Here is a 27,442-nt window from a genome sequence, read left to right as displayed (position 1 = left end):
GCCTCAGATAAGCGGGGTTTGCCCCTCACGATATTGGTCTGTACGATGTTTTGCTGAAATGTAAATTTGTAGATGTTTAAAAGACGGGAGACTTCACATAAAAATCTGGATTTCAGGCTTTTCTTTCAAAATGTGAAGACAGCCCCAGCAACCGTGTTTAACCACTTGACAACAACCAGCTGGAGCTGAACTTCAGCTGTCGCATTTAGGATTAGGACAATGGGAGCCTCTGTAACAAATAGTCCCTCCGATAGCAGTGGCATAACACAAGAGAAGTCCATTTCTCACTTATATATGACAGGTCAAGTGCGGGTGATTCAGAGACCCAGGGCTCCTTCCTTGCGTGTCTCCACCATCCGTGAGGGCCAAGTCTTCTGTTTTTAGCCTGCAGAATGGGAAAAAGAAAGTGGAGAAGCACACCCATTTCTCAACCATCTTGACCTGAAAGTGACACATACCCATTTGGCTCATATGCCCCCGGGGGACCCAGTTATGTGGCCCAACTAGACGCAAAGGGAGCTGGGAAATGGGGAGCCTGCTGGGAAAGCCACTTCCTGCCAACAACTCTAACCCATGGGTGGGGGACCACAAACACGTGGTGGACACATGCACCTCTGCCACAAATAGGTGTATGTGCTCAATTCGCCACTGTCCCCACTGTTTGTTTCATATCCCTCAGTGGCCCCTGGAGCCATTTGAGTTTGTGGCTCTGGTTTATGTATTCACGGACAGAGAATGGAAAAAACATGAAAAGAGATGGATTTTTCCTTAGACTGAAAAAGAGATTCTGTTGAGCTGTCAGGAAGAGAGAGACAGAGGTCAACGGGTCCCGAGGCCAAGGGTTCATGTGACCCGTCTCACTGAAATATGGTCTTGGAAACCGCAGGGCCAGGTGAGGAATGGCTGCACGGCATGTCTTAGCAGAGAGGCAACATCTACTCTCACCCTACCCCAAATTCCTGGGCCACTTGTAGTACGTAGAAGTAGTAGAGCTGATCAACTGAAGCAGCCAGGTCAACCTGAACAGTGGAAACAATTCAGCCATATTTTCTGGGGACAGAGGACCAAATGGATGTGTGGTCCCTCCTCCCAACCCACTCTATGGGGCTGTGTAAATCCCTGGGGTTAGGAACTCTAGGAAGAATTAAGGCTAACTCCCTTACTCCCCCACAGATCAGCTGCTAGGGGTGTAAACTGAGTTATATAAAATAATGGATATGTGACACTTCTTGCATGCCTGAGTTTATGGGCTGAGTCATACTCTGTAGTCAGTTTTGCAATTTTCTTAATGAAGGTACTGAGGAAGGCAGTGCCCTTGTTTATTTGAGCTTTTTCTAGAAACTTTGCCCTCCAACTCCCAGACCCAGAGCTGGACCTCTGCTCCCAAGCTCCATTCGCCCACATACTCAAGACCAAGAGCAAACAAAAACCCAAACCTTGTGAGATCACAAATTGGGGTAGTTGCACTGTGCATATTCAGTTTTACTCAAAGACATGGAAAATATTTTTGCATTAAAAGAAACGAGGTTAAATTATGGAGTTGAATGCACATTTAAAAAAAATGATGAAATCCCAGACCTCAAAGGAACTTTTTTCTCGCAGAGAAGGTGGCCTCCCTGTTTCAGAACCCCATGTGGGTCTCCACTGGAGTTCTTTTGAGAACAATTCTGTGGAAAAGTTTCAGCAGCTCTGGCGCTGCGCCTGGCCTGGCTCAGGGCCACTTTCCTCTGGCTTAGGCTGCAGCTCCCGATGGTATCGCGTCCAGTTAGTATCTCCTCACGTTTCTAAACGCACAGCTTGTCAGTATGGGCGCAACCTGAGCACTGTGGCCAGGTTCCAGCTCACAAAGCAGGAAATGGAGAATCCGCGACTTTAGGGGACTTCCTAGGGGGCACCCAGGCATCCCAGGCCAGTGCTCTCCCGGTGTCCTTGGCTACATCCATTCTTTCATCCTGCAGGAACTGGGGACCCATGTGCAAATACAAAGAAATTTGTCCACCCCCTACCCCCAACTCCATCCTTCACCCGGCCCTTTCCATCCTTGAGGGTCCTGCCTCTCCACTGGGGTATCTGGCGCCCATCGGGGTGCTTAGAAGTTTGGGGAATTAATGGCTGCTGGTTCTGGAACAAATGCATCAGAGCCCACCTTCAGGGCTGGTGGAGGACGGGTGGGTGGATGTCCCCGTCCGGCCAAAAGAGAGGGGCTGGGGTCAGGGTGGAAGGAACGGAACCGGCCTGATGGAGGCTCAAAGGCGCGAACGTATGTTGGCAGGGGCAGCCTCTTCCCGCCGCCCACGATGCTCAGGCTGGCGCTCAGCCGAGCCGCTGGCTGTTGCAATCTCCGCACGCCTTGCATTGATCGAAAGGGGGGTTGAAACAATAAACCCAAGGAGGAGCAACTGCTCCCAGACTCAGCCCGAGAGGGCGACCAATGAGGATGCGCGCTCCTTTGCACAAGCCAATCAGCGAAGGGCCTGCAACAGCGCGGGCCAATGGGGCGCCGGCTCGGCGCTGGAGCAAGGCAGCGGTCGGAGCGCGCTGCAGACTTGCACCACCGCGGCCCAGAAACGCTCGGTGTTCGCGTATTCGGTCCCACTTGGCTGACTCGCTGCCCTTGCCGCCGCACCATGGACGCCCCGAGCCAGGTTGTCAACTTTGGGCCTGGGCCCGCCAAGCTGCCGCGCTCGGTGAGTCCCCGCGAGCGCGCACCGGGAGTGCGGTCCGGGCGGGAGCATGCGCGCGGTGGGTTCGCATCCAAGCCCCCTGCACTGGGATCCCCGCTCCACGCCGCGAGGCTCCTAGACGCTTTGCACTTGCGTGCACGCCGCGTTCAGTAGCGCTCGCGAGCCGGCTTCTGGAAGAATGCAGCTGGGGAAGGGAGCTCGGCGAGGCGTGCCTGTGCAGCCGCCCCTGGCGCCGGTTGCCGGTGCGAGGCGTGCACGACTCGGTCCGCCGGTGCATGCTGTCCTGCCGGTGCATGCTGGCCCGCCGGTGCTGGTCCCTGTAGACTCTGGGCAGTGTCTTCTCCAGGGCTGGGCTGTGCCGGGGTAGGGGGCACGGCCGAAAAGAAAGCTCCCATCTCTGCGCTCGCCTCGCACAGCTAGCTGTGCGGAGAGCACGGGCAGTGTGGAACGGATGCTTGAATGGCACGGAATAAATGAATGAATGGATGGTAGGTTTTGCACACCGCAGTGGATCACATTAACTGAAGGAGATTGCAAACTGCAGGCCCGCGTGTCCCTCCCCCAACCCGCCCCCCAGTGTTTGGTTTACTCAGCACTTGGGAACGCTGCTTTTCAGAAATGTAAATTTGAAAGCCTTTACAGCTTCCCCCCCTTGTCCCCCAGATAACCTACTCTTCCTTAAAGCCTTTCTCCCCTATTTTTTTTAACCTGCTTATGCCCTAAAGGCATTCGAGTATTCACACTCTGGTAGGCATTGGGCTGCTTAACTCAGTTCTGTTCAGTTTGTTCTGGAGCAAATAGAATCATTGAATTCTCCACCGGGCTACGACTAGACTTTGCAAGTGCAAGTGGAACTCATTCTCTGCCTTCCCAGCCCCTTACCCTCCCCAGCCCCACTCGCTGTGAAGAAGGCAAAGCCTCTGATGTAACTTGAACCCATTGACAGGCAGCTGCCGCCACTGATAGTTTTATTTTTCTAACCAGGATAAAGCTGATAGTAATGTTGCAACAGCAAGAGGCATAGCCAAGTATTTTACAATTATCAATTGTTGAACAGAGTAGAAATCTCCCTGGGACAGAGCCTCCTCTGTGTTGTGGTAAGAACAGAGAATCTTACAATTTTAGAGGGAAAGGACATCTTGCTTTTCTAGGGGCAGCCCTCACAGTAGCTGAAAGAATGGGGGCTTATTTTTTCTATGATTACTGTTCATTTTAGGTAAGATTCCTTCTGCTCCAATTGTGGATACGTTTCCTCTAGTCTCCTGCTGCCCTCAGTGTTTCAGAGTCTTCTAAATATTTGTTCCCTGTGTATTTTTTATGAATTTATCATAATGGCAATTATCATCAGTAATGCAATTATTTCTTCATTATTTTCCTGGGAGGATTTTTGCCCTCAGATGCTCTGTAACCTGGGGTGGGGGGACGGGGAGAGAGGCATATGTTGCTTCTTAATTTAGTTGAATTGTGAAAATTAGAGAAGCTTTCAAACTTTTTTGACTGTAACCTACAATGAAAAATGTATTTTAACAAAATGACAAAGTACCTACATACAATTATAAAAATAAAAGCCTTATGAAATGATGTTTAGCCTAATTATCTGTGACATACATTATTTTTTATTCTATTCTGCTCTAGTCTGTTCTATTTCATTAAAAAAGTTAGTTGTGATTCACAAAAGTGATTGTATTCTGCAGTTTGGGAAACACCCCACTGAATTAGGGGGGTGTGCTTTTTAAGTAGAAGTCTTTAAAACTCTTGGTAATGATTTTGGTTATAAACTTTTATAGATGTCTTTTCAAGAAATACTGTCCATAAGAAAAATACAGTCTTAGAACAAGTTCAAAGATGATTCTCTCACAGATGAATGTTTCTGTTTTCCTAAAGGAAAGGATTCACTAAAGTTTATTTGATCAGCCAGTGCTAAGAAGCATCCAACATTTCAAAAAAACAGTGATATGTTCTTGAACCTGGTTGTCGAGGCAGTCTTTTTTTTTTTTTTGTCTAATTCTTCATCGTTAAAGTACTGTTTTTTCAGACAAGTTGCAATCCAGTTTAGGTTAGTCCTGTGTTTTATTGATGTCCTCTTTACATGGTCTCTTTTAAAGAAATGATCTCCCATTTGTAGACCTTCCTTGTGGGCTGCTTTTACCGAGGGTCTTTTGCACTTATTTTATGTTCATTTTTAGAGCTTTCTTTTTTTTTCTCTTTATTTTTTATCGTGGAAATCCTCACATAAACAAAGACAGAACATAGTGAACCTCCAAGGACCCATCTCTATCAACATTTTGCCAATCTTGTTGCAGCACCCTGGGACGGATCTTAATTCACAGTGGCTCTTCCTTCTTCCTGCCTACCCCACCCATCTCAGTCTAGCACCTTAGATCAAAAGAGATCGGAAAATTGAGTTATCTGTATAATTTGGATATAATTTTTTTTTGTTTTGTTGTTGTTCCCAGAACCCAGAACTTTGTGCATTCTGTACTTTATGTAGGTTTAGGAAAGTGGTGAATGAAATTTGTGAAGGGGACATTTTCTAGGAAGTTGGTAAACTCACACCTTTGGAAAAAGTGTATCTTGGCATCAATCATGTTGTCTAATCTTATGCTCAACTTGTGTGTAAGTTGCATCATCACAGGCTTTGTAGACAGACGGGGAGGAAGGGGACTGGCTGTGGGCGGGGACAGAAGCCTGGGGACCTTACTGGCCTGTGAGTAGACCTCCCTTCCTCAGGTTTATATGTACAGAGGGAAAGCTGTGCACAGCATATTGAAATCAGCTTCTTTTCTTTTTTTTTTTAGGTGTTGTTAGAGGTACAAAAAGAATTATTAGACTACAAAGGAGTTGGCATTAGTGTTCTTGGTAAGATTTACTTGTGAATACTGTGAATGTCCAGGTTTCAAAGGGAACTAATTTAAATGCATCAATCTTAGAACTTCTACAGGGTCTTCCTACAGGCCTTTGTAGATAGATTTTTAACTTTTAATAACTTGGGTTGCATGTTTGATAGAAACAATTTTGAAAACAGCATAAATGCCAGTGAGAGGTTCAGACATCTCCACTTACCGTATCATAATTGGTTTTTTGCTAATCACAGGATCTGGGATCAGAAGATTTTGTGCATTTGCATAACAGTGCCCCCAAATGTTTATAATATTGCTTTACTTTCAATTTACATTTTTATTACACTTAAATATAACCTTATTAAAGTTTAGAAGTACACAAACCTTTTATGAAGGGCTTGCACATTGTTAGGGAAGAGGACCTCTGCGTTTTAAAATTTACTTTCTTTTATTTGTTGTTTTTTTTTTTTTTTTTTGTGGTAGTTCCAAAGGCTGCATGGTATTAAGAGACCATGGGGTAAATTGTATTGCTTATTTCCATTAAATTTTGTTCCTGTGGGTTTGGGACATACACTTTGATTTCTGTGAAGTGAGATCACAGCATGGAATTTTGTGCTTTTGTCTTAGAGGGCAGCCATTGCACATGGATTCCTGTTGGGGGAAGGAGATGGTAAAAAGAGTCACAGAGAACATCACAGAGTGTTGAGTTAATAAATAACTCGTTCAGTGAGCAAGCCACTTGAAAAGTCGTCATGCCATGACTATAAGGCAATTTGAAAATCAATTTAGATTGTCCCCTAAACTAGTGAGCCTTGGCCCACAATTTGAATGCAGAATAACCGAACTTTCCGTATATTATATACTTGCAAATTTTATAATTATTTCCGTTCATTTGGTTTTGAACTGAAATTTTTCTTTTTTGTTGTTTATCTCTCTTGCCACAGAAATGAGTCACAGATCATCAGATTTCGCCAAGATTATTAACAACACAGAGAATCTTGTGCGGGAATTGCTGTAAGTTTAAAAAAGACCAAATTATATTACTTCTGTTTGATACTCTCTAAACCTGGGTGTCTGTTACATTATTTTCTATGTAAATCTTTTAAGATTCTCCCAAATTCACTATTAGTACATAATGCTTTTTATTTGTTGCCCACCCTGTACTAGTGCTTTTGTTTTTATTTTATGCGATTTTCCCAAAGATTTGAATCATTGTATCTGGGAAAGACTTTTCTGCCCTGTGGCAGTTAAACTGGCTTGGGGGGGATTTAAGTGACAAAGAAATAGTCATCTTTGTCAGTATATTTGAATATAAACTAGTTCAGGGGTTCTTAAAGTATGGGTCTCAGATCACCTGTCAGAGTCACCTGGGTGGCGGGGGGCGATATTTAAAAATTCAAGTGCTGGGCCCCACCCAGACCTGCTGAATAAGAATCTCTGGAGAAACTTTATTTTTATTTTTAACTGGCTCTTTGGGTGATTTTATGTGTTCTAAACTCCAGGAACTGCTGCTTAAATGAAGCCTCATGGGCTATCTGCACTGCCTTTCCTGCCCAGAGGACACCTTATTCTTAAATAGATTGCTGTTTAAAGGAGAGGTTTTATATATTCTGTAAAAGTACTCATATACACCTATGCATATAGTAAGCTTGAAAACAAACCACTTTTCTTCTGCTCACAAAAGTAATGCACATTCATGGTAGACAGTTTAGAAAAAAGCTGGAACTCACAAACTGGAATCATCTATAGCCCCACCAGTCAGGGATAATCATTAACATGTCAATGTCCACTCTTGCATTATTTCATTAACAGAGTTTGAGTTGTACTGATGTTTCCATAACTTTCCTTTTCAAATTGCCTTGATAAAGTGATTCAGGCGGGGCAGGCTTGGTGCTATTTCTGTGAGGAGTGGTAGAAGCCTGTTGCTGTGTGAATGTTCAGAACTGGTAGTCATCTGCTTGGCTTCACACGCCCGTTCTTCATGGAGGGGTGTTTGGAACCTCAGCCTGGGGAGAGGCAGCATTTGACCACATGCCTGTGAGCCTCTCCTGATTGGCGTCCCAGTTCAATTTATGGGCCTATCCTCTCTTCTCCTAACCAAGTTCTTACCTTGTACCCCTGCACCTGGGCCTCTGTCTGGTTTCCTTTTATCCAGTTCTTGGCCTTGTTAACTGCCCTGCCTCTGAGTACCATAAATGTGGACCCTTGGGGTACCAGTCTTCCCAGCTGGGAAGAACATTGAGGTTAGAGTCCCTAAGGCCTGGCTGGCTGCTTCACCGTTCTACTGAGCATTGAATGTTGACCACGCATCTTTCAGAACAAGATATTTAAGTACCTACCACTTGTTCCCCAAGACCTTGCCACCTTGTCCTGCTCTTAATTATTTTACCTTTGTGTCTGAGAACTCTGTTCCCCTGGTCAGGTAATCTGCCTTGTGCCTACCTGCTCCCTAAGTCTGACCTTACTCAAAGGGTTGGGTCCAATTTCGGTGGCCTCATCCCTCCGGACCTGGCCTTATTCTGCTGCCGGTGGCCACTCTAGTCATCGTCTTCATTTTGCAACCTTGAGTCAAAGAATTTTGCTCTTTATCTGGATGTATGTTGGGTATGTGATTATGTGACTAGGCCTAAAGCATCATCAAAAATCCCTCTCCAGTGTCCATCTGGTCCATAGCATGGTGCTTAACACATAAATACTTCCAGGATTTTTGGTTTCAAGTGACTGGATCCCAACTCAGTGGCTTAAAGGGAATGTATTACCTCACCTAACAGAAAGTTCTGGAGGATTTAGGAGCTCAGCTGACACCAGGAAGGTCTTTTTCCCCCATCTCCTGGCTCTGCTTTCTTCTGTGTTTGCTTCACTGGATGGCCACCAGGGGTTGCAGGATCAGTTCCTATATGTTTATTCTTTTCCTCAATAGAAAGAGCTCCTCCTACCCAGAAGTTTGGGCAAAGGTCCCCACACCAAATCCCATTGGCCAGATTGGGACAGGTGCTCACTCTCTGCAGCTGGGGTTGGTCATAGTCGAACCATGTGGACTGAGAGGGCAGAGGGGTGATGTCCTAAAGGAACGTCAGGATATTGTTACTAGGTAAAGGAGGAAGAGCTTCTGGTCAAACAGTAACCACGGGCGCAAGTCCCCAGTGAATAGTTGTCCAAGGAATGAGTAGATAAAGGACTGAATTAGGGAAGCCAAAGTAGCAGTGGAACTTGACCATATTTCTTGTTGTAAATCCACCCAAGGTAAAGCACTTGGTAGAGTATGACTCGCCCCCAATCTTTGACCACGTGAGACTATATTTACTGTCACCTGTGCTTCTGCCCAGAGACGTTCCAGACAACTACAAGGTGATTTTTCTGCAAGGAGGTGGGTGTGGCCAGTTCAGTGCTGTCCCCTTAAACCTGATTGGCCTGAAAGCAGGAAGGTGTGCCGACTATGTGGTGACAGGAGCCTGGTCGGCCAAGGCCGCAGAAGAAGCCAAGAAGTTTGGGACTGTGAATATCGTCCACCCCAAACTTGGGAGTTATACGAGTAAGTTCTGGAAGCTGAGCTGGACGGTGAAATGCTGGTGCTGGGTTTCCCTGCTGGGCGCCATCTGCAGTTTTTAATGCTTAACTCCCCTTGTCAGTAGTTAATTTCATACCATTTAGATTTGGTGGCTATACTAGTTAAGACTACTAACTAGCTTCTGCAAAAAGAGTTATCCATAGGCCCACTTAGCTGAAAAGCCCAGCGGCTGGTTTGGTTTGATTGGGGGCCCCAACAATGTCTCCAGGTCCTGGTGTCTCCCTGTCTCTCCATGCTGGCTCCACAGTCAGGGGAAGCTGTCCCCTTTTTCTTGGAAGGTGGCTGCAGCTGCTCCCAGCCTTATATTCTCCCAAGTCTCATTGCCTTTGCGGAGCATTCCCATGAACAGTCTCGTGTCTCCTGTGCTGTATTCTCATCAGTCACTGTGGCCACGCCTGGGTCACATGCTGCCTCTGGGCTGCGGGTTTCATTGGCTCCACTGGAACCACATGAGCCGAGAATGGGCGAGGGCTGGGCTCCCAAGAACAAAGTGCTAACCCATCGGTGGATATACGATAGATGGATGCTGGGTGACAAGAAAAAAGACCCCAATATCCCCCATGCCTTTTTAAAAAAATTATTTTATTTTGAGGCAAGGTTTCGCTGTTGCCCAGGCTGGAGTGCAGAGGCTACTTGCAGGCGTGATTATAGCACACTACAGCCTCCAACTTTTGAGTTCAAGTGATCCTCCTGCCTCAGCCTCCTGAGTAGCTGGGACTATAGGTGCGTGCCACCATGCCCAGCTTCCCATGCCATTTTTGAAGATTATTTGTACCCAGCAACAGTCGAAGGGTGGGATAGATCAGTTCCTTCCAGGATATTGGTGGTGATGATAATGGAGGATCGGTAGGGCGCTTTCACTTGCGAAGTGCTTTGGGATTAGTCTTTCTCTGCTGGGGGAGATGTGTCAGTCTCCTGGTCAACTGCCACCTACCTACATAAAAAAAAGAGAAGAGTAAAATTGTGAAGTACAAAACTTGTCTTCTGTTATAGAAATTCCAGATCCAAGCACCTGGAACCTCAACCCGGATGCCTCCTATGTGTATTATTGTGCAAATGAGACCGTGCACGGTGTGGAGTTTGACTTTATACCTGATGTCAAGGGAGCAGTACTGGTTTGTGACATGTCCTCAAACTTCCTGTCCAAGCCAGTGGATGTTTCCAAGGTAGAGTATAAAAGAGGCTGGGTTGGGGGAACCCAGTGACTCGGTTTCTTTAGGGGCATTTTAATATATCCAAGAACAGGAAGAACCATGGGCGTCTTGGGCCAGCAGAGCCCTGAGCCAGGGCAGCTGTCAGTGAGCAGGGTGACAGTTGCTTATTACTGGCTGTCAGAATGCTTTACGTCCTGGTATTCTCAGCCTCATGGTAATGGTCGCCTCCCAGGGTCACACTCAAGTCCTTGGGGAGTACCTGCCTCTGAGAGTGGCTCATAGAAACTTTTTTGGTCAACACATTGGGAGTAACATGTTGTCTTCAAGGGCATAATCAAGCTCAAGGGACCTTTGTGTTGGAACCATGTCAACTCTAAAAGCATCAGTGGGACACATAGACTTTACAAGTGGCTCACCAAGGCGGGGCAGTGGGGCCAGTACACCAGGTGCATGCCACAAGGGCAGTAATGTCTGTAAAGAATTTACAAGCAACAGTTGAAGCATCTGAGTGGTAGTTTGCCCTTTCAATTATGATAAAAAATATTTAACATGAAATTTACCAATTTAAACCAATTTTTTTTGTTTGTTTTTGTTTTTGAGGCAAAGTCTCACTCTGTTCTCTTGACCAGAGTGCAGTGGTGTCTTCATAGCTCACAGCAACCTCAAACTTCTGGGCTCAAGTGATCCTCCTGCTTCAGCCTCCCAAGTAGCTGGGACTACAGGCTTGTGCTATCATGCACAGCTAATTTTTCCATTTTTTGTAGAGGTGGGGTCTCTCTATGTTGCTCAGGCTGGTCTCAAACTCCTGGCTTCAAGCGATCCTCCTGTCTCAGCCTCTCAAAGTGCTGGGATTACAGGTGTGAGCCTCATGTCTGGCCCATTTTAAGCCATTTTTAAGTGGACAGGTCAGTGGCATTAAGTATACTCACATTGTTATGCAACCATCACCACCATCCATCTCCAGAAATTTTTCATCTTCCCAAACTGAAGCTCTGTCCATTAAACAATAACTGCCTATGCCCGCATGCCCCCCAGCCCCTGGCAACCACCATTCTTCTTCCGTCCCTGTGCATTTGACTACTCTAGGTACTTGTGTATAAGTGGAGCCATACAATATTTGTTTTTTTGTGACTGGCTTATTTCACTTAGCAGAATGACTTCAAGGTTCTTCTATACCATAGCGTGTGTCAGAACTTCCTTCCTTTGAAGGCTGAGTACTATTCCATTGTGTGGATATGCCACATTTTGTTTATAGTCTACTCTTTATTATCACCAGGCACTGGCGAGTCTAAGTAATGTCACTGTAAAATACTTACCACCCTCTGCTGCCGCTCGATTTTCCTAAAGGTTTCACGGAGGGGCATGGGAGGGGGTTTTATATCTTGCTCAACAAATTTCCTGGAGTACCTTTAAACGTCTGTTGTTTTCTAAGGTTTCTTCTTCCTCAGGCAGCTTGTCCCCTCCTTTCTCTGTGTCACAGCAGTCCCTTTCTCAGCACCTTCTGACTGTCCCTTTATACAAATAAAAAAAGATAAAAAATTCTGTTTCATCTCTTGGTTGCTAAGGAGAGTCAGAAGCCCCCTTTGAGAGGCTGGCTTGGATGTAGAAGGGAGGTGTGGAGAGTGGACGTGATACGTGTGAGGCCTGGGCAGTGATGGGCTTGGGTGGCCCCTTCCAGGTGAGGACCAGGCCCAGACCGTCTTTAGGCCTTGGAACTCTGCCTACGGATTTGCTGTCCCAGATGGAGAAGCCTTCAGAGCATGGATTGCTCCCTAAACAGGAATAGAGTCACTGCCTCGTAAAAATCGTGCTCTGGGTAGAGGTTGGGAAGTTTGCATACGTGTATGAAAAATGACCAAATGCTTCTAAAGCAGCACGTCTTTCTCTTTTTAAGTTTGGTGTGATTTTTGCTGGTGCCCAGAAGAACGTTGGCTCTGCTGGGGTCACCGTGGTGATCATCCGCGATGACCTGCTGGGGTTCGCCCTCAAAGAGTGCCCCTCGGTCCTGGAATACAAGGTGCAGGCCGGAAACAACTCCTTGTACAACACACCTCCGTGTTTCAGGTAACTGGGACGCAGCGTTGCCGCGTCTCGCTACTTCCCGTGAGAGCGGAGCGTGCCTCCGTGAGCCGCTGACCAAACAGCCCCAGAGGTCCTGCCGGGGTTCTCTGCCAGCTCACTCTCTCTCTTGGCCCTCTGTCCACTGTTTGATCAGCTTTTCTTCCTGCCCTTTTGGGGGGATGGTGGTGTGTTTTGTTTGATCTTGCTAACCCAGGCCTTGGTGGTTCACCATTAACCCAGAAGCTCGCTCTGCACGCAGGTGCTGTGGCCTGCGTCTCTAACAACCCGGGCAGCTTTGGAGAACTTTCAACGGTCGGGCTCTTTCCTTTCCCTGCTGGCCCTGCACGAAGCTGGCTGCCTGACAGCGCGCCTACTGGCTTGGAAACACCTTTCTGTTTTTTAACGCAGTCTTTCAGGGGTCCTGTCAGCCTGGCTTCCTGTCAGCTGAGTGGGGGCTGCATTGCAGCACTTCAGGGAGAGCAAGGCGGCCCTGCCTCAGGGCCTCAGGGAGCAATAATAGGACCCTCTTCGCTGGGTTGCTGCGGGACTTAAGTGAGTTGACTATAGATAGATGGGTAGATAGAGAAGGATTTTTTTTTTTAATATTTGCACTTGTTTTTTTATTTTTTAATTTTTTTTTTTTTTTTTTTTGTTGAGACAGAGTCTCACTTTGTTGCCCAGGCTAGAGTGAGTGCCGTGGCGTCAGCTTAGCTCACAGCAACCTCAGACTCCTCGGCTTAAGCGATCCTACTGCCTCAGCCTCCCGAGTAGCTGGGACTACAGGCATGCGCCACTATGCCCGGCTAATTTTTTCTATATAGATTTTTAGTTGTCCATATAATGTCTTTCTATTTTTAGTAGAGACGGGGTCTCGCTCAGGCTGGTCTCGAACTCCTGACCTTGAGCAATCCACCCGCCTCGGCCTCCCAGAGTGCTAGGATTACAGGCGTGAGCCACCGCGCCCGGCCTATTTTTTAATTTTTAATTTACTTTTATTATTATTTTTAGAGACAGTGTCTCCCTCTGTCCCCCAGGCTGGAGTGCAATGGCACAGTCATAGCTCACTGCAACCTCAAACTCTTGGGTTCAAGCAACCCTCCTGCCTCAGCTTCCCGAGTGCCTGGAACTACAGATGTGCACCACTGCGCCTGGCTAATTCTTCTATTTTTATTTTTTGTAGAGATGGGGTCTCACTATATTGCTCAGGCTGGTCTTGAACTCCTGGCCTTAGGCAATCCTCCTGCCTCAGCCACCCAAAAGTGCTGGGATTATAGGCATGAGCCACCATGCCCAGCCTATTTTTGCACTTAGTACCTGGCACTTGGTGATTTATAAATGTTAGCTGCTAAATTATTATTGTTGTTGTGTTTGTTAGTTCCCAGGGTCACAGAAGGGGTGGACACGGGGGAAGAACCAGAATTTCTGGATTTATCTTTCCAGGACGGATATAATGTAAAACAGTGATACTTTATGTGTATAACCCCTTTAATCCTCCCAGCCACCCTAGGAGTGGGTACTATTATTCTTCTTCCCATTTTGCAAGTGAGGAAGCCGGGGCCGTATGTTAGGAAGGGGCACGGCTGGGATGTGAACCCAGGCAGTCTGATTCTAGGTCGTGGGCACGGGTGCCCTGCACCTCGGTGCTCTCTCTGCACAAGCAGGAGGGTGAACGCGGATCTGTGTGTACGAGGGGTTCTGCCTTAGGAGGGTAGATCGCAGTTGGAGTCCAGCTTTTTCACGCAACAGGATTCTTCTGTGACGGGTGGAAGTTCTATTAAAGGAACGGATAAAGGGAGGGGTCGGGCTAGCGCGGGCGATGGTTCCATCTGGGTCCCGACCTTGTCAGAGCTCCTCCTGCACCAGGTGCTGCCTATGGAAGAAGTCCTCCATATAATTTACCATAGGAAAGATTATCCGCTGGGCTTCTGTGTGGTCGCAGGATACAGAGCAGCTCCTCACTTTGTGTCCCCCACTTTCCTCAGGGAGTAGGCGGTCCAGGGTGAGCTCCCCTGGTTTCCAAACCCCACTCTCTTTCACCCAGAGTGAAATTGTTCCTAAGATGGATGTGGGGGTGGGGCAGAATCCTGTCTCCTACTCACCTGTCCTACCTCTGGGGCTCTAGGCAGCAGGTGAACACCTGTGGTCACGGGCCAGCTGACCTGGCCCGCCATGAGAACCGGGCAGGCTCAGTGGTGAGGGTGCAGGTGCAGACCTCCAATGGCTGGGCTCCTGGAGAAGGGGCCGAGGATCCAGGCTGGCAGGAGGGAGAGATGCATCCTTACCTGTTAGAAGGTGGGGCCGGAGCCCGGGCCTGCCTCGCAGTGAGGTGAGGCTTCCAGGGAGGCCGAGGCCGTCACCGGCTTCAGCAAAGAGGAAATGGGAGCAGACAGGGAAAACGTGCTGCCTTGGGAGAACTGTCCCATAGCCTGCAGGCCAGCAAGTTGGGGGGCACAGCCCGGGCAGGGCAGGTGGCACACCCCCGGGCACCTCTTCCAAAAGTTACCTCGAAGTGCATTTTTAAAAATGTAATGAACACCTGCTTGTTAATATTAGGGCGAAAACCCCTTAAAGAGAACAGTGAGAAGGCAGGCCAGTTGGTCTATCGGGAGATGAAAATGGCCGGAATCAGGCCTGGAGACACGGAGAGAAAGTCGTCCTAGAAGTGTGACTTTCTTATACGGGGACTCCACCACCAGTGCCTGTGCCGGCCTTGACCCGGCCTTGACTGTTGGCTCAGCTGGCCCACTGGGGGTGTGGACCCGGGCTAGGGAGAGGGCAGGAACTCTCTTTCCAGATCTTTCCTGCCTGAGGAGGAGGCTGAGCCACAAACAAGGGCAGAAAAAGGGCAAAGTTCCTTTCCCAGATGAATCAGAACAGCAGTAATTGAGAACAGTCCGGGCCAGTCAGGATTGATAATAACAAGATTAGAATCCTGTAAATGGAGAAGACGGCAGATACTGGATTAAATGTATTCTGACTCCACGATACTCCCTGGAAGTTGCTTTGCTTTCTTTTACCCCAAAAGAAGAGAAAAAAAAAGTTTTGTATAATTCTGTATGATTGAAGAATAACCTTAAATCTGTGAGTTTAACTAGAGTTCACTTGGAGTACCTAAATACGCTAGAAAATTGTAGCTCACCCCGTGAGAACAGTCTCTAAATGGAGACACAAAGATTTGGACAAAATACCCTCTTTAGTCCTTGAACATAAGGCTTGTGTTTGCATCGTAGGGTAGAGTCCCAAGTTTGAAAAGATGCCATGTTTTTTTGTTTTTGTCTCTGTTTTTGTCAGAGCCTAATGACCATGGGCCTGGGAACTCTGATTTAACTGTGCTGGATAAATGGCCCTCAAATAGTTGCTCCGTAGCCCTGAGCGATGAGCTGGGCTGGAATGAAGGACCCACTGTCCTTCTCTTTAACCCTTCCGGAGATCATACCAACCCCGGTTAGTGGATAAAGAAAGAGATGCTTAAATTTTCCTTCTGACCCTGCAAAACAGTTTTTATGTAGCATGACTAACTGAACCTACATTTGTTTTAGCTGCGGTATGAGCTAATATAACAAATATAAATACAAAACAAACAAACATTAACCCAGGCCACCTTTGTTAAGGATGGGAGGGTGCAGAATAAGCCCAGGGGCCTGTCCCACGGTCTTCTCTGGGACCCAGACTACCTTCCCCTGGTTGGGACCAGGGAAGCCTGGAGTCCTGGAATCATGTGCGTGCGTGTGTGTGTGTGTGTGTGTGTGTATGTAGTGGAATCAGCTTTGGGAGCTCTTCTCTGGGAAAAGTGCTCAACATGGTGGTTACTCTCACCTATTCCTGAGAAGGTTGTGCCAGAACATCCATTCCAGAAGCTCCTCTGCAGAGCCAGAATCTTTAGAATAGCCAGAGTCTTCCGGGGCAGTTTCTGGTGTGCTTTTCTAAGCCCTGCTGCCACACAGGGAATATTTTGTTCTGCTTTGACACATTGACTGCCATGGGAGTGGAATTTAACTCACGCTAGTTTTGAGCCTGGGGCCTTGTGAAGCAAAACCCTGCAGTTGGTTCATGAAGTCTTACTTGTTGATGTTCTTCTTCTTGTTGCAATTAATATTGACAATTTAATTCTAAAAACGTGGATTGTGTTGTACGTAACTCATGCAGAGAAAACAAAAATAACAAATTAGAAAAGATCGTTTTGTTTTAATGAACCGCTGTGACCCCAGGCAAAAAAATTTTTTTTCTAGTGTGACAGTCAAGTTGTTAAAAAATTTATAAAAGTAACACATACTCTTAGTGAAGAATTCCAGGTGAGCAGAGTCACCAGGGTAACCACTGTTAACTGCCTGCCGTGCATCCTGACAGACCCTGACCTGGGGCTATTTCAGTATACAGGGCTGAGCATGTAATATTCCTGGGGCGACTAATCCCGGGTGGTCTGGAATTAGGAGCCCATACCCTAAACCCAGTGCCACACTGCCTCTCTGCTGCTGGGAGGTTCTGAGCTGGGGCTGTGGGTAGGAAAGGTGAGCAGTATGTGCTTTCAGGCTTCCAAGACCACAGAGTCCAAAACACAGGCACACCGAAGTCTAAAATAAAGGGGCGAATGGTAAAAATCTGCACAGGTAATGTGGGCGAGGGGCTCAGGAGTTCAGGATGTGAAGCGCTCACCCTGGGTAGGGTGGGATGGTGCCCCGTGGTGGGGAGAGGGAAGTGCATTCCAGGTGTCACCAAGAGTTTGCCACGGGGCTTGGCCTGGACAAGGAGGGACGGATGCTCTTGTTCACATGTGTTCATCTCGTCTATTTCTAATGCTGTCTTTAAGTCTGTTTTAATGCAACTTAAACAATTTGCATGCATGTCTTTGCGTTTTTGCAAAGCTGAACTAAATGGCTTTTTTTTTTAAATCTTCATTTTAGCATCTATGTCATGGGCTTGGTCCTGGAATGGATTAAGAACAACGGCGGTGCCACAGCCATGGAGAAGCTTAGTTCCAGCAAATCTCAGATTATTTACGAGATTATTGATAATTCTCAAGGATTCTACGTGTAAGTCGATGGATTTTATTTCACATTTAGCTTCTTGTGAGTTTAAAACTGTATGCATACTCCATACCTTTTAAAAATGGATGCATTCACCTTTCTCTGATGTTGAAGTGCTGGTGAGCGTGGGTGGTCCTCGGCCCCAATGAGCAGGGTGCAGATTCCTCTCTCCTGCGCCCCACCCTGGGACTCTCTGGCTTTGGGACCTGTGTCCCAGTGGGTGGTGGAGTTTATCCCACCAAAGACATTGCCCTGGGGAAGATTCTCAGTTCGCTCCCTGGGGTAGATCCCTTCTCCTACTCCCTGCTTCCTGTGTGTCTCTTGGGGAAAAAAAAGTTTGTATTCTCTGGAAGGTCTCAACTGAAGGGCTGCTGTTAGAGACCCACTCCTGGCCCCTCCTCCAGGTTACTTCCCTTGTTAAGAGAGTTTGCTGCTTCCCTTCTTATAGGACACGTGCTCCCATTCCACGCCTGTACTCTGTGAATGGAGTTGGCCGTGGCATGGGTTGACTCCTAATTAAATATTTTCATGACCAAATGATTAATGAACATGTCTTGACCACTGGACCAGCCCCTGGGAGGGCTGCAGAAAACATGTGGGTCTTGTATTAGTCCCCCAGGGCTGCCGTTATGAAATACTACAGACTTGGGGGCTTAAAACAATAGAAGTTTATTCTCACAGTTCTGGAGGCCAGAAGTTTGAAATGAAGGTTTCAGCAGGGATTGGCTCCTTCCAGAGACTCAGGAATCCATTCCTTGTCTCTTCTGGCTTCTGGCAGCTTCACGTGGTCCTTAGCTGTGGCTGCATCACCCTAGTCTCGGCCTCTGTCTTCACGTGGCCTTTGCCTGTCTGTGTGTGTCCTCCCTTGTGTACCTTCGAAGGACAGGTCTTTGGATGTAGGGCCTGCCCAGGTAATCCAGGATGACCACATCTCAGAATCCTTAAAAGACCTTTTTTTCTACAGAGGTCACAGTCACAGATTCTGAGGGTTAGGACGTGGGCATTCGTTTTCAGGGGCCACCATTCAGCCCACTGCCATGGACCCATCACCAAAATGCCAGATAGGAAGCACCCGGTGCACTGCCTGGGACGCAGAGAAGCGAAAGAGATGTTATCTTCATTTGCTTTGCCCTTTCCCTCAAGGTGGCTACAACTTCATGCTGTGTGTGCGTATGTGTGCATATGTGTATGTGTGTGTATTTATACACATGTACGTAAACACTTACACCCACTTATCAAGCTGGGACACCCCTCCGCCTTCCTACTGGTCATTGCTTTTTGGGGTTCAGTCTGTTGTAACAAAAATATCTGCCTTATAGTAGCCTGGGAATTTGTACTGTCTTTGAGAATTCAGTGGCCACGTGAGACAGACAGAGCGATGCCTCAATCCTGACTTAGAATCTCATTTTTCAGCCAGGACTTGCTGACATAGCTCCGTAACCACCCAGGGGCGGGTGTGGGGGTGTACTCTTTGGACAGCACAGCACTGCCACCTCTGCCCTGAAAACGCTTGCTGCCTGCCCCGTGAGTCCTTGGCGTGTGGTGACCCTGCAGCCGCAAGCTCTGCGGGAGTGAGGCTTGGCCGGGTTCCTCGGCTTTTGGGCTGCTCTCTCAGTGCCATCTGGGGGAAGGGCACACGGGCTGCCTTGCTGCCTGCTCTGTGGTTCTGGGCAACAGAGAAGCAAGTGCAGGCGGGGGGCCTGGTCCCGGGGAGACTTCCACCCTAGACCTGACGTGTGAATGGGGCACCCAGAAGAGTAAGTCCTGCCTGGCTCCCTGGATTTCTCAGCAGATGTCTAGGCATGAAACTGGAGGACAGAAGGAATGGTGATACCCCCAGGGAAAAATCCAGGGAATTATAATAGAAACAAAATAAGAAAGCACAGAAGGAACCCTGGGAATCTCCTGAGGTCTCCCACGCTCCACCCCTGGTCCTTTAGATCCAGGCACCCAACCCGGTTGGCCTTTCCCTGCAGGCAGCCAGGTCGTCTTCTGGGGAACCCGATCACCCTTTGCATCCAGAACTCCTAGTTGTCTTATGAGTGGCCTTGACCCAGGACCCTAAACCTCTCTCTGGGAACTCCCATCACCCCCTCGGCCGCCTGCCTAGAAAATGTCATCCGGGGCTGACGATGTCCTGTGGGACCCCATGACTCTTCCCTCTGTTTACAGCTGGAGACTCACTAGCTGTTCCTGAATGTACTTGGGTTTTCAGGAAATTCTTCCCTTTTCTTTTGAACTATGGAAATAGTTCAGCAACATGGCCCCCAAGGGGAAGCGGGCAGTTTAAAGAGGAATCCCAAGGGACCTAGAATTACAATTTGCAACTCACCCCTGCCTTTGCTCCTCACTCTGTCTCTGAGCAGATGCACCCCTTCCCACCTTCTGTGCCCCGACTCGTAAGGCAACTCCTTGACTGAGCACAGTCCGGGCAGTTTGCTGGGGACTGCGCCAGCCCTGCCCGTGACCTTGGCGGGGAATTCTGAGACTAGATAAGACAACCACTGAAGCCCCTGAGTTTATTCCATAGCTGGACCTCTCACATGGCGCTGGCTGACCCCAAGTTGAGCCCCCATGGACAGATGCCATTTATTAGCATGTGACCTTGGGCAAATGACCTAACTGCTCTAAGCCTCAGTTTCCTCATCTGTACAATGTATGTAATAATGGCACATACTTCTTATGACTGTCATGAGGATTAGATGGAAATGCATGTGAATAAAAATTTTGTATTATAGGCATTGAGAGCATGGGCTCTTATGCTGATTAATTTGTATAAAGTGCTAGAAACAGTGCTTGGCACGTAGGGGGCATTCCTTGTGTGTTAGCTCTTAATATTATTATTTGTGGTTATTATGTGAAGCAATTAGGATGTTCCTGACACACAAGGCTTAATATATAGTAGATATTAATTTGATTATCATAAGGATGTCCAAGTGACAGATTGCATTTCTGGATCTGAGGTCACCTTTATCACCCAGGCCTTAGGAAAGAGAAGGAGATATGTCACGGGTCTAATGAAGACCCTGAAATGAAATGGAGCAGGCTGGGCCCCAGGCCTTTGCACATATGCATACATCTTGTCATCACAGTGCTGTGCAGTAGACGCCAAGCCCGTGTGGCACAGGCAGGACTAGGTTGCAGCTGGGAAGTGGCATCAGCCAGGATGTGAACGTGGGGTGTGGGGGGCGTCGTGGGAGGCTCATTCCAGAGCTTGTGCCGTTCAAGTCTAGGAGGGCAGGAGGCCTTCCTAAAGAGGCCATAAAACTCAGAAGCCTTAAAGTAAAAGATGACATATTTAATCACATGAAAATGTGAAATTTTTATACAGTTTAAGATGTCTTAAACAGAATTAAAACTAAAACACATGACAGACATGAGAATGATTTTGTAGTGTCTACCATATAAAGGTTACTATCCTTAATAATAGGCAAGAGCCCACAGATGCATGGAGAAGGATGACCGAATAAAAATGGGGCAGGGGTGGTTGCCGAGGGTATGAGCAAACAACGCAGAAGAAATACTCCTGCCTAATAGGCAAACGAAAAGATGCTCAACTTCATTCGCTCTTTAGGAAATGTAAATTAAAACCGTAAGGTATTTTTTGCTTTTGATCTGCAGAAATCAAAAAGATGGATAACATCTGGTGCTGGCAAGGAACTGCACTTTTGGTAGGAGTATAAATCTGGACAAACTTGGAGCAAAGTTTGAAGCACTTACCAAAATTTAAAACTCAACGTGCTGTTTGACCAAGGATTTTTATGTCTAGGCAGGTACCCTCCCACGGAGCCGTGCCTGGGTGCGGTGGTGTGCACAGAACCAGGCACCGGCAAGTCTGGTGTAGGACGTGATGCTGAAGATCTGGAGACAGCCCACGTGCCCATCAGTAGGGGTGTGACAAAAGAAATTAGGATTGTTGGTAGCATGGAGTTATATATGCCCTGAGAAGGATGAAACAGGTCTGTGAGCAGACGTAGGAAGATGGTCACGTTACGTCATGAGGCCAAGAGGAAAAAGAGCAAGTGTAGAAAAAGACTTATCTATTAGTCTTTATAAAAACCACAACATTTATGTATACATACATATATACACATGTATACACATACATGTATGCTTGTATATTTAAAAAGATCCTGAAGAATGCATACCAGACTGTTAATGATAACCACCAGGGAAAGGGGATGGTAGATTTGCATATTTTTACTCTAAATTTTCATAATTGTATACAAATTTAATTTTTTATTAACAAAACCAGGCAGTAAGAGGCCTGCATTTGTATCTGGTGGGCTCTTTCCTCCTGAACTTTTATCCTTCATTCCTTTTGTTTCTTGACATGTCCTTTCAGAGGGACAGATTGTGACATGAACGTCTCATTATCACCCGCCTACTTCCTGCGACTTCCTTACGTGCCCTTCCGACCCTCGCCATCTTCCCGAGATGGGTGTCTCTGGCTGAAGCTGTACCTTCCCTCGTGTTCCCCTCCTGATACCTTGGGAGGTCCCGGGCTTTCTCAGAGGGGGCTCTCTGGAACACCATTTCCTGGCAATAGGAAGAGATTTTCAGTCACTTACGTTCAGGGAAAATTGTGTTCCTGTATGAGCTTCTGGGGTTCATCATTCACACCAGCACATGAGAGGCTGCAGGAAGTCGGGAGTAAAGACACCTGCTCAGCCCTGTTAATGTAGCATTTGCTAAATTTTTCTCTGGCCATGAAACTGCTTTTCCAGTGAGACCTGTTGCCACCTTCCATGTCCGTGCTCCACCTGGACTTTGGGAAGCGCTGCCGTTGCCCTGGCTCCCATCCGCACTGTCTCCTAAATTGTTGCAGCCCTGGGGTTGCCCAACTGGTTGTGCGCCCACTGGGGCCCGAAGTTAGCCTCTCAGTCAGCCTTGGCCCCTTCTCCTACCTCAACCCTTCAGGCAGAGGCCCTGCTGCCTCAGAGGCTTAGTGTTAACTTCAGGGGTCGCAAATAGAGCAGCGTGGCTAGATCTGGTCCACAGTGACACTCGATGTGGCTCACCCTGTGTTCACCAACACAATTTGAGCCAATATGGACATACTGGAAGATATTTAAAAATCTAGGTTACTGATTTTATAATCCATGGGTCTCTGAAAATGGCTAAAAGAAACTCTGACAGGGAGGGCCATATGTTTACAGAAAAAGGGAGAGCCTCTTTCCCTGTGGAAGTCAAGAACAGTCCTCCGTATTGAAAATGGAACAAAGGGAGCTGGTGTGGAGCCTTCTTGTTCTGCTCATTTATGTGAGTGGTGAGGGGACCTGTTCCTTCTCACCTAGAAAGTTAGAGCTTTCTAGCAGGTCTCTCAGCCTCCCAGTTTCTTCACCCTGCAGTCTCTCCCCTGCATGCCATAGTTGTGTTTCTAAAACACAGACCTCATTTGGTGGTGCAAACCTGACGGCTCCTCTCTCAAGGGTCCAGTTCACAGCAGAGCACGTCCACAGCCCAGGCCTGTCCTCTGCTCAGCCTCCCTGGCCAGGGAAGCCAACACCCCTGTTAAGTCAGCTGGGGACCCCTGCGCCTTTGCAGCTGCAGTTCTCTGCCAGATGGCCTTCCTTCTTCTCATCCATCCTAACTACCTGTGTCCCTCCTCTGAAACCTGTCAACCTTCTCCCACAGAATTACTTACCCGGCTCTCTGCCTCTGCAGCCCTTTGCTGTTACGGCAGTTCTCTGATGAAACCATGATTCCCTACAGAGCCCTCTCTCACTAGATTAAGGGCACTTAATTCCCGTTAATCTTATTTTTTCCCCTTAGCCCCCCGATAGAGACATATTGCCATAGGTACAGTGCAAATATTTGTGGCATGGCGATTTAATCTTCCATTTCTAGCTTTTATGACATTATTGCTTCATGGTGTCTTTTATTTCCATGATAGGATGGGTAAATCTGGGGGGAGTAAATTGTAAATACAGATCCTTAATTCTTCCTCCTTGTAATTTTTTTCTTAAATTAAATGTGCTTTTTGTTGCTCTACCTCTGTGGTTGGACCCTCACATTGGGAGCATGAGGCAGCAGAATATCAAAAGAGGATAGCCAGAATGTTTAATTTAAGTGTCAGCCATGAAATCTACCACCTGGTGGATAAGGGAGGCCTGGAATTCAGACTCCAAGTTCATTCCAGATGTTTGGTCCCGTTTTTTGCCTTTCTTCTGCCTGAAGGTATGCACTTGACTCCCATTAACTTGAACAGGAATTATGGATGTGCCTTCAAGGGACTTCTCACACTGGTTTTATTTGCTGTTTAACTTTAATGGATCCCATTTGTAAAGTGTAAGAATAAAATAGGATGTACTTGAGAAAAGGAAAAGAGAGAGGGTTATCACATGTACTTTTTAAAATTCTAGAGTATCCTGTCAGCTCTTCTTCAATTTGTCTCCTTTGATTGCCAGGGGAAAATAATTTTGGCTGCTTATTTTCCAAATCAGAGGCTGAAATCAAACCTTTCCTAGACAAAAATTCACTCATTCATTTTTGAGGGTCTATATGTGCCTTATGCAAGATGCTAGGAATAAAAAAACCAAATTTATTGTATTGAACAGGTATTTATGTGGCATTTAATATGTTCCACACACTGTTTTAAATTGTGTCAGTTATCTTTACTGTATCATAGAACATCCCAAAACTTAATGACTTAACCACCATTTTCTTTGTTCATAAATCTTTGGGTGGGAGGTTGGGCTGAGCTCAGCTAGGTGGTTCTTCTGCTGGTCTCAGGATCCCTCATTCAACTGAAGTCTTCTGGTGATTTCATCTGGAGCCGATGGTCTAAAATGGTTTCACATGTCTGGCAGTTGGTGCTGGCATTGTCTGGGACACTTAATCTCCAGCATGCTAGCTCAGACTTGCTTAAGTGGCAGCAGTATTTTAAGAGAATGAAAAGAGAATCTGTAAGGGCTCTTGAGGCCTATTCTTGGAAGTTACAGAGTCACTTCTGTTCCAATCTCTTGACCAAAGCAAGTCATAAGACCAGCCCAGATTTGAAAAGTAGAGAACTAGATTCTACCTCTTTTTTAAAATTTTTAAATGGACCACAAAAATTCTTTATAAATACTGACTTATTTAATTCTCACAATACCTTGAGGTAGGTTGAGGTAAGTTCCATCATTATTCCCACTGTTTAGATGAGGAAAGTGAGGCACAGCAGAGAGGTTAAGTAACTTGTTCAAGGTCACACAGCTTGGGACAATACAGGGTGTAGTAAGTTCTTTGAAAGTTACTGCTCATTATTTTTGTCTTATAGCTGCTATTGGGACCAACTTATTATTTCTCTGTAGCTTTGCAGAGAAAGCATCATTCACATTTGCTGTGTGGCTGCCATGTGTTGGAAGCTTCATGTATGTTGTACCACTGAGCTATCACAACAAGTTTGAGATGAAGGTATTATTACATCCAATATTCAGATGAGGAAACTGAGGCTTATGAAATTAAGTTCAAGTCATTATAAGAGGATGCTAACCCACTGTTCCATATACAAGAGTCTGGTCTCCCTAGTAAATTATGAATGTTCTAGGGCAAATTTCTTTTGAATCTCCTGCTTGCATATAGAAAATGTTTAAAACAATCTGTTGATTTGTTAATGACAACCTGTACATTTCAGAAAAGTAGCTAAAATAATAAACACATTTTTCAGATGTCCAGTGGAGCCCCAGAATAGAAGCAGGATGAATATTCCATTCCGCATTGGCAGTGCCAAAGGAGATGATGCTTTAGAGAAAAGATTTCTTGATAAAGCTCTTGAACTCAGTATGATCTCCTTGAAAGGACATAGGTGAGTACACCTCCAGTCCACAGACTCATCAGAGAATTGGCTTAGTTTTTCAAATGTGAGATGAAACAAATCTAGGAGCCTGCTTAGCTTGGAGTAGCAGTTATGTAACTTGTTGGGCAAAACCAGCTGTCACAGGTATGCCTCCCTCCAGTTGTTTATGGAATGCTTCACACATTTCCCCAACTGGGAGTATAGTGGAGCTACATCTTCCACGGGAGTTTTGTCAAAATTGCCTTTGAAAACCTCTTAAACCACTCATATGGCACAGAGGTGGCCAGCCCACCTCAGATGAGGCTGGTACCACTCCATTCTGGTGTTAGAACATCACTGTCACTCCAGCTGAACATCTGATAGAGCAGTTAATCTTGCACGCTCTATGAAAATAAACGTCGTCACACGTGAGAATGGCAGCATTGAGATGCTCATCTTGCCAGCACGTCATGCGTGACAGGCTCGTGATGGCTCGGTGAGCAGAACTGCCGTCTTCATCCGACTTGTCTTTTCTTCCCCCATCTTGTTTCTTTTTTTGGCAAGAGTGAATAGTTTGCCTTCTTCCTCCTTCTTCCCTTTTCCTCCTCCTTCCTTCTTCCTCCTCCTTCCTTCTTCCTTTTTCTTCTTCTTCTTTTATATAAAATAGAAGCTTTATTTGTCTTCTCAAAACACATCAGACCATTGGAATTGGCCATTTCTCTAAGGAGCCGTGATTCCTTTTACTGGGAAATGGTGCAAAGAGACCACAATCTGAAGCATGGCTGCTCGATGTTTCTGGGATGCTGACACAGACAACTACACTCATGGTGTTTTCATGAATGACAGTTTATTCTGTGTTGTAGCAGCATTTGGCTATTTCTACTATTGAATTATTTTGAAAGCTGAAATGAAGAAATAGGAACTTTTTAATACTGTTAAATAGCTTGACACAATAAAGATAAGCTGGCAGTTTGTCAAAAAAAAAAAAAAAGCAAATAGTTTGAATGAATCTAAGTTTAATGTCAGCATGGTGAACCTTCACGGTATAACGGAGGATTTTCCAATGACTGAAGTGTGGGAGGCTCTTTACCACCTGTTGGGGCTTTTCAGGTGGGAAGTTGGACACGATGGTCTTAAGCACTGCAACACTCTTAGGAGCTGTTGACTACAAAAAGAATTGTTTTGTTACTAAATTAGATGCCTTTATTCTTAATGGTTGGATCTTTGGTCACTCTAGGTCTGTGGGAGGCGTCCGGGCTTCTCTGTATAACGCCGTCACAATTGAAGACGTTCAGAAGCTGGCCGCCTTCATGAAAAATTTTTTGGAGATGCATCAGCTATGAAAACATCCTAATCAGTATATACTCTGCCCTTGAATGACATGCAAAATTGAAATCATCTTGGGAATAGCTACCAAAAGTTAACAAATACGGTTATTTTTCTCAAATGAACATGCTTATTCTAGATTATTTTTTCAGAGAACAACAGCAAAACATCCACAGCTCTGCAAAGCTAGGGGGACCTAATAGCCATCTTAATTCTGACTTGAACTGGAAGCATTTTTAAAATTTTCCTGTTGCTTTTCTAATGAATTCCAGCTTATTTTGTCTTTGCTATTGCTTTTTCTAGCTAGAGCTCAGTATTCAAATGCACCTGTGGACTTAATAATGCAAGTTGCAATTAATTATTTCAGGAACTGTGGGAACACACAGCATGGAGGGTAGGTGGGGCCCTCTAGGTGCTGAATCTAGACAGCGGGGGTGGGGGAGCCTCCTGGGTTCGGCAGCTGTTGCTTAAGGTCAACATGGATCATTTGGTGAGCGTTTAGGAGTACCAGGTAAAAGGGCAAACTGCAGATCTTTCTCATAAAGAGATAAAAATGACTATATATGAGATTATACAGGTCTTTTTACTACCATATACTTTATATTTCTATGCATTTATATTTCTAATAATATGGTTCTCAGTAATACCTGTAGAGACTTTTAGAATTTGTTAAATCCTTGTGCACTGTAGCATTGCATTAGCAACAGATGTGCCCCTCCTTAGTCCTCCTGTCCTTTTTAAGCTGTTTCATGGATAAGATCTAGAAATTCTTGATTAATTTTTACTCTCCTTTCCCTAGGTAGAGGAGAAGGTTGGTTGGATGGTTTGTTCTCTTTTTTAAAAAAAAATTATGCTGTTAAACTGAAAATCTCTGTTAAACTGCCTTATCTTTTGTTCACTCGACGGTTTCCTTTGTAGTGTTTGACGACAGTGATACTTTGGGTTCTAGATCTCTGCTGCAAAGTATTTTCCCCTATTGTTTATCTGTTGTCAATATTTTATGTTGAATATGTGAAGAACATTAAA

General features: G+C 46.2%; 1 protein-coding gene across 3 annotated transcripts; it reads left to right on the top strand.

Annotated features, from left to right (window-relative positions):
• Nucleotides 1–2,547: 2,547 nt before the first annotated feature.
• PSAT1 (phosphoserine aminotransferase 1) lies at nt 2,548–27,442 on the top strand. Of its 3 annotated transcripts, XR_011233925.1 has the most exons (10): nt 2,566–2,687; nt 5,483–5,543; nt 6,469–6,538; nt 8,851–9,056; nt 10,086–10,258; nt 12,141–12,310; nt 17,209–17,337; nt 24,983–25,120; nt 26,328–26,888; nt 26,922–27,442. XR_011233925.1 is itself a non-coding variant. In XM_069474094.1 (9 exons), the coding sequence occupies exons 1-9, from the start codon at nt 2,628–2,630 to the stop codon at nt 26,431–26,433; spliced, it is 1,113 nt and encodes a 370-aa protein (XP_069330195.1). In that variant the 5' UTR covers nt 2,548–2,627; the 3' UTR covers nt 26,434–27,442. The 3 variants fall into 3 exon arrangements, 2 of the variants coding, with proteins under 2 accessions (XP_069330195.1, XP_069330194.1); XM_069474094.1 differs by having other exon boundaries at nt 2,548–2,687; nt 26,328–27,442; XM_069474093.1 differs by lacking the exon at nt 24,983–25,120 and having other exon boundaries at nt 26,328–27,442.

This window comes from Eulemur rufifrons, chromosome 7 (assembly GCF_041146395.1).
Source record: "Eulemur rufifrons isolate Redbay chromosome 7, OSU_ERuf_1, whole genome shotgun sequence".
Classification (NCBI taxonomy): Eukaryota; Metazoa; Chordata; class Mammalia; order Primates; family Lemuridae; genus Eulemur; species Eulemur rufifrons.
Note: the sequence above shows the minus strand (reverse complement) of the source record. Positions and strands in the feature narration are given on the sequence as shown.